The 7665-nt window shown below is 41.3% G+C and overlaps 1 protein-coding gene across 1 annotated transcript; it reads left to right on the top strand.

The window, feature by feature from the left end:
• The first annotated feature begins 666 nt into the window (after positions 1-666).
• Positions 667-6452, top strand: LOC147873772 (nuclear RNA export factor 1-like). Its single transcript, XM_087349648.1, has 2 exons — positions 667-4227; positions 4377-6452. The coding sequence occupies exon 1, from the start codon at positions 2738-2740 to the stop codon at positions 4025-4027; it is 1290 nt and encodes a 429-aa protein (XP_087205774.1). The 5' UTR covers positions 667-2737; the 3' UTR covers positions 4028-4227; positions 4377-6452.
• The last annotated feature ends 1213 nt before the right edge of the window (positions 6453-7665 follow it).

Genomic DNA, 7665 nt, shown 5'->3' with positions numbered 1-7665 from the left:
TAAAGCGATTTAGAGTGTAGAAGCAAACAAAACAATCATTCATAATGATTGATGAAGACATTTTTGGTGTTGGAGTGACAATGCTAGTAGAGGTTGGCATTGACCAAGAGGAGGAGGCGAAACAGTATGCCTTGCGGCTATATGAACGCATTCGCCGAATAGATGAAGATGTAGTTGGAGAAGCGGTATCTTCCAGTTCTAGTGAAAACTCTCATATTCAGCGACGATTCCTATGAGGAATTGACGTGAAAGAATTCATGAATTCGACGTTGAGGGCAAAATCATGGTAGCGCCGAATTTTAAGGATATTCGTAAAGCAAAAGAGTGGAGACGAGTGTTGGAGCATCACGAAGATAGACTAAAGAGGATAGTGACAAACTTATACAAATAAATAATAACCACCAAGCTCTCAATGAAATTCAGAGCTAAGGAAAAAGCAATGCGAGTTTATTGTTCAAGGATCAGAGATTTATTTATTTATTTAGTGTTCTGTCTGACGACAGGTCCATATGAACAGGATCCTTCCATCCTTTTTTCGGACTGGGACCTATTCATATACGTTCTTGGCAGATGATCCATAAGTGGTTTGCCATTGCCTTGTTCTGTGTGTGAATGGAGTAATTGTTGGGATGCCACGGAGAAACCGGGGAACCCCCGGAGAAAAACTCCGTGTTGCATAGACCAGACCACCAGCGTTCTAACTGCTAGACCACCGTGGCTGGTGATCAGAGATAAGACTAGAAAAGATTTAGCTCAGGGAACCATGTATGTAGGATTGTCTGAAGACTTTATACTCAGAGAGTTAGGATCTATAGCTTTTCATCTCAAAGATTTGGAGTGTATGATCGACGACGCAACAAATGGTCTATGGGTCGAAGAGCTTCAAGATGATAGAGGAAGAGAAATCATTAACAATCTCAGCACCGACAGAATTGCGCTAACTAGGCCATACAAGTTTGACAACCATCAAGCTTCGAATTTAATTAACTTATTATTTTCGACAAAGCCGGATGTGTGTGCTCAGGCAAAGTTGGACCTTTGCGTGAAATTAGATCAAAACATTTACGATGAAACAGTCAGTAATCCATCGAAAACACTAGAGCTAGTATGTGCCGAAGCTTGTTTAACGCAAATGGAAGTGTTACACTTAGCATTTCCAAAGAGCGAGAAGAGTGAGAATCGGATTTGCTTGCATTGTGGAATAGCTGTGTCGCTTAGCAGAGCTATGTATCATACGGAATGTCCGGTGATAAAATGGTTAACTAAACATTGTAGATTTATCTACGATAGGACTGACCAATGTTTAACACCAAAGTCATCCAAATATGTTATGGCAGAAAAGCGAAGATTAATTGTCGAAATCCTAAAAGCGCATGCCCAATTAAAGCGTGACATTGTTAAAACAACTGACACTGAAACGATTATTTGGAAAAGACATGAAGATGGTCGACTAACTCGAATACCCGTTAGAAGTCAAAGGGAATCGGAAATAGTTGGCAGTTTTCCATGGCGGCAAGCACGTGGATTGACAAAATGATGTGAGAAAATGTAGCGCTCACAAGCAAAACCGCAGAATAAACCAAGATTTTGGAGCGGACCAAAATGATCGAGGCCACGACGAGTAGGATCGAGGGTACAATCTTAATTAAAATTATTATTATTATTGTAGTAGCTGTTGGAGTGGACGGACGTTTTGCTGGTGCTCCGTAAATTGTGTCATCTCGGATAATCAAGGGTTTGCTGCATTGTTATTACTAATGTAAATACAACGAGGCTGTGTTCCGGCATGACAATAACCCTGTAGAGAACACTGATAAATATATTTACCACTTGGTTCAACAATCAGTAACTGAATTTTGCATTAATGGGTGTTGTAAGATTGTTTCCTTAAACGGCATTACAAATCTGATCTCTGCAATGGTGAAGTCTTGTGCTTGTCTTTGAAGAACGGACTGAATTATTATCCATTCTTTGAATAAGTTCGTTTCTTCAGAACAATGAATCATGTACAGTCAAAGTCTTAAATAATATGCAAGACTTCAGTACGTAACACAACACATCACCATTACAACAATGAACAAGTTCATGATAAGGAAATAACCTCTGTTTACAACTAGAATCTTGCAAAACACATAAATGTATATTGCAGTGTTATTGGCTGTTAAAGCAAACGGTACTTATTGTTACCACTCGATTTTAAAGGGTTAGGTGTAGGTATGGCGTATCACTGATGCTTCATATTCAAAAAGACTCCGGAAAATGTAATTTAATATAGCATTTGATTAATAATAAACAATATTACAGTTATTATTAACAGAAGCTTCGCGGGGCAGGCGAAAGATGGCTCTGATTCTAACCCTTGTGGCAGGATTTCTGAAGAGTTGCAAATCTAAACAATTGACAATCAAGAACAGAAAATGCAGATGAGGCCGACTTTCAGGTACAATTCTAAAAAAGCAGAAAAGAGTTTTATTAATCCGATTCTTTCGATGAAAACAATTAAAAAAGTCCTGTTTATAATTTTAATTTAATAATGTCTACATTTTCTTGCTTTACGGTTTGCGACGTCACATCTGCAGGATTGCGTCACAGGGACGCCATTCTGATTGAGTGAGTGATCTGAACTAGACGTGTGTCGCACCATTTCACGAAGTTAATCAGAATTTTTAAGAAAGGCGATTCAAAGCCTTTTCATTTGATCAGAGCAATAAGAATTTTGTTTAATAACAACACCAGAATGAGGTATTCAGAAAAAACAGACAACACCGAGGGCGTCGGAGTTATCGGAGAGTCTTCTGATGCCGTAAGTTACCTCAACGGACAATCTGAAAAAAAACATCTGAGTGTGGATGCCCGTGTTGGACGTGGTGTTAAAGTAAGCAAGCCAGGCTCGAGTGCAAGGCGATTCAAACTATACAATCCGAAAGACCGTGATGAGACAGGAAGTTCTGGTGGTACAGTCGGCAAAACTCCAAGCATGGATTCAGGTGACCGGAGGACATTAAAGCGTCTCAGGCGCTCCGTACCATTGGTGCTCGGCCTTGAAAAAAGTATACGTAAAGCAGCCATGTGGTTCCAAGTTACGATACATCACGGAGGGAACTACAGAAAAAGCTACGTCTTGGCGATTCTTATGGCCAATGTTAGGCCGACGGAATTCATTCCGATCTGCTACAGAGTCACGGGAAGAAGTTCTTCGTTCTTCGTAGACGACTGCAGTGCTGCAGAAAAGTTGGCCAGCTTGAAGGACGAGATCGCCATAAGAGGACAAACGCTGTTGGTGGAAGTGAGGCCCGGACTGCCGCAGGTCGTGACCGATTCCACTGCGATGGAGAGAATAAAGACGGTCATAGCCAGGCGACACGAAGCCAGCTCAAAATCCCTGGACTTGTCTCGGTTGCACACAGATGCGGACCTCGTTGAAAACTTTCCTGTGGCATTGTTCGTACCCAGCATGATGCTGGCAGTGGTGGACGTCGTCGTGGATAACTTTCCCGATCTGGAAGCACTTGACTTGTCTGAAAACAAACTTTACCTGCTCGAGAACCTCAGCGCCCTTCCTAGCAAATTTCCTAACCTCAAAGTCCTTAACCTCGGAAGGAACATGATACCTGAGATGAGGAAACTAGATTGGTTGAAGGGCCTTCCTCTAGAAGAACTGGTACTGGCGGGAAATCCCCTGACAAGTAAATACGAATACGTCAGTGATGCGAGGAAAAGGTTCCCGAAATTGACGAAGTTGGACGAAATCGTCCTATTTCCACCGATCTTTGACGATTTACAGATGACAAAAATCACGGAGAACTACTCGTGTGCAGCAGGAGCAGATTTTATCGAATTCGTCCTGGAAATGGAGTACCTACAAGTGGCAGTTACGGAAGAGAACAACTCGCCCATCCTTACCTCGAGAATTCAACCGCATCAACACTTGCACTGGGTCAGAGTTGCACGGACACTTCTGCCTGAACGAGAGGACAAGACGAATATTATTGCCCGCCTACCGAGGGATGTTCGCCCACACAACTAATCATGTCTCTGAGTGGATTGTTTCAGGAACCGGGACCCAGTGAAAGCCAACTTCTGGGGTCACCGCGTAATGAAGGAGGTCTCTGTGACAGAAGAAACAACAGACGACGGAAGGAATGTTCCGGGGAAAGAGAACACCGGCTGTAATGTTCCGGCGACATACGTCAGTCAGTGAACTGAGTATGGAAGGGACAATAACAGGTTAGATATTTATTAAGTGAACTTATGTCTTTCGTTAGAAAATTATCTGTGAAGTTTTAAAAGGAAACTTCTCATTGTTGTCCCCGACAAATTTCTGTAGTTTTTGTCCATTGTTACCTGTGTTATTTACTGACTTATTTTATTTTCAGTTTATTAAACGACGTTTCGGTGGATCATAGTGAATATTAAATTGGAAAGGGTGTGGAAGGAAGCGGTCGTGCCTTAATTTAAGGTACCATCTCAGCATTTGCCTAGGCGAACTGAGGAAGATCACGAAAATAAAATTCCCTTCAGGCAATCGTGTGAGACTTATTATTTACAGATAATATTGGAAGTCCCTTAAAACGAGGGTTAAATTAGAATGAAGTTCTTTGCAGGCCCCGAAATATAAACTGGTCATTATCAGCACCATCGTCCATTACGAATTACTTTATTTGTTTGGCTTAAATTTCGTACAATTCTGTTTAAAATGACTCGTTAAAAGAAAATTACGACAGCTTTGTTTCTCACTCCACATCCTTACCGATTTAACCAGCTTCATAAACAGCACAGAAATACAACAATCAATAGTCACGCAAACGTAAGTTTTGGAGTGCAGGTGAGTAACAGGTTCGAAATCAATTCATGCACAAATCAACTGTTTCACGTGGATGTCTTTGCTAGGAAAGAACAAACAGCTTAGTTTTGTGTTAACTGTTCCGAGATATTCAGTTTTTAAAGTAAAATTAAGTAGAATGCTCACAAGACACAACTGTCAAATCAAATCTTGCTGGAGAGTGAAATATGTTATGTTAACATTGAGTATCTTATCGTACAAAGAAGAAAAAAACTGGCTTGTGTTTACATTTCCCATTGTTCTCGGTTTTAGACGCGTCGTGTTCAACAATGTGTGCTTCGCCCGCAGCCTGCCGGCACTATGGCTGCTAGCAAAGACTGTTGCTCGGTGTGTAAGAAACCGTTCTACGGTAAACAGAAACTTATTAGATGTAGCGGGCCTTGTGCAACAAGGTTTCATCTCTCCTGCCTCAAAATGAGCGACACTGAATATTCGTTTCTCATGGTGGAAGGGAAATCGACGTACAATTGTGCATCGTGTGTTGTTGCTAATCGCGCTTGTAGCGCTAAAAACGCATCTAGAAGAAGCTTGAGATCTGCTTCAACTTCGGAGCTTCCAGTGAAGGAAGTTTCTCCTGATGGTGAGCCTATTCTTTCAGACCCCGAGTCACCTGGCGGCTCAGTGGAGCTAGCACACAAAAGGTTATTGAGAATCTCGTCCAGATGGTTTTTAAACTTTCCGAAGATGTACAGCTACTTCGGAAGGACAACGAATATTTGAAATACCACTTGAACAAACTAGCTTCCAGCGCTCCTACGCCGGCAGCACCCGCAACGAGATCTTCCATCCAGGGGACAACCACCTTAGTTCATAATGTTCCTGCAAACAAAGCCACGTTCTGCCTCTTCTGTCGCCGACGTGGGATCCAAATCCTACAAGGATGAATTATCTGCTGGGTTAAAACCTAAAGTCTCCAGTGTGGACACTGAAGGTTTTACAACAGTAAATCATAAAAAGAAGCCATCTTCTGGGACAACCTCGGCCAACACAGTTAGACAACGCAGACAGCTGTTGTTAGGGGTGAGGAAATCTGCCTCACTACCCACTGTATCAAAAAGGGAAAGGTCTAGGGCCCTTTCTGTCTCTCGACTTAGCCCTGACGTCACGGCTACTGTAGATAAGTCTTTATCCTTAAGAGGTTAGTCTACACTAGGCTTAAAACTAAATCCAATTCTTACGCATCATTTCATATTTCGGTTAATGAAGAGGATTTTCCCCTCATAAACAACACTGGTGTATGACAAAATTGGTGCCTAATTGCTCTAATACGCCTCAGCAAGAAAATGAGTTGGAAGTGTTTGGAAGAAACGTTGGCTTGCAACTGAAGGCAATGCCGTTAGAAAGTGCTTTGGAAGCCCAGAGCTCGATTGCAGCTTCCTCGTCAGGACACACGTTGGAAACAAATTCCAGTTCCGACTCCTTCGCCATATTCAGATTCTACGAGTTCGACTTCAGGGTTCGAAAATATCCAATCACCCACTCAAGATACAAACTTTACTTCTGCTCAAGAGAACTCAGAGCAGTCTCACTCCAATGATTCGTCATCGGACGACACTATTGCGCGTTACCTTTAATAATAACAACCATTAACCATCTTCTAAAAATTATGTTGTAGGAACAAATGAAATAAACAGTTAAAAATGTACAAAGAATCATTTCTGTTACCTTACTTTACGAAGTCCTTCAGTGATTCGTAAATAGCTTCACAAACTTCTGGAATAAAACTAGAAATTGTTGATTTCCCAAGTCTAAAAATAGGTTGCAAGCAAGTACAGCGTGGTTTGAAGTTTCGTTTTTGCTAGAATTGCACTGCGCATATGAGAATCTCTTCGTTGAATTCGAGCTTTAACATTGTTTAACAAGAAATCGAAATTAGTTTCAGACATCCTGAGTGTGTCTTCTGCTGGATCTTCTAATTCTAGTTCTCTGAGAAGACAACTTGAAGCCCCCAATAAATCTCTTCTACTAATCCACTTTCTAACCCACAGTCGCCTTCGTTCGTATGAAATTTCTTCTTCAATTTCCTCTAATAAACCATTGGCAAGGTTTCTGATACCATTATTTATAACTGCGCGGTGTCGTCTGTCCATCTTGCGTGAATTCAAACGCTCAACTACTAGTCCGGACACTAAACCATTTTAGTGTTAGTTACTACTCGCTACTCGACTAAATTACTGGCTGTGTGTGAACAAGCCTGTAGTGACTTTTGAAGACCAGAGTGAAGAGCTCCTAGGACCTAGGGCATAAGGATTAAGGGAAGGTTGGAGAGCAGGTAAAACCTGATACAGTGTGTATGGGAAGTCAGGCCACGCTTAGTCTAGACGCATTACGTAGCTTCATGGCTGAGGCATTTAGTAGTCTACAAACGCAATTGAGCCAGAAAATTGAAACCAATAATGCTAGTCTGAGTAAGTTAACTGAAAGTCAATCTAAATTAAGAGCGGGAAATAATGCGAGTCTACATAAACTAACTGGCCGCACATTCACACACAGATATAAAGAACATATTGCAGCTATAAAACACAACAAAGATAATTCTGCATACGCCAAACATATTCTTAATACCGGACACGCATACAATACAATAACAGAAACAATGGACATTCTAAAAATAGTACAAAATAAGAGACATAGAGATACAATAGAAAAATATCATATACAGCAAACATTTAAACAAAACATTTGCCTAAACGATAATAATATTTACCTTAATAACCCCATCTTTAATGCCCTTCAGATCCTTGACCCCAACCTCGACAACAACCTTTCACTTACTCTCCCTACAAGCAACCGCAATCAGTATTGAACCATGCCTGTTCGGA

The sequence above is a fragment of the Zootermopsis nevadensis genome, unplaced genomic scaffold, assembly GCF_977971745.1.
Source record: "Zootermopsis nevadensis isolate Lab colony 2312 unplaced genomic scaffold, Znev_1.0 Znev_ptg000016l, whole genome shotgun sequence".
Classification (NCBI taxonomy): domain Eukaryota; kingdom Metazoa; phylum Arthropoda; class Insecta; order Blattodea; family Termopsidae; genus Zootermopsis; species Zootermopsis nevadensis.
This window is presented reverse-complemented; position numbering and strand designations above follow the sequence as displayed.

Excerpts from the sequence above, each read along its gene's own strand:
- LOC147873772 (XM_087349648.1), top strand. The coding sequence starts at position 2,738 with ATGAGGTATTCAGAAAAAACAGACAACACCGAGGGCGTCGGAGTTATC.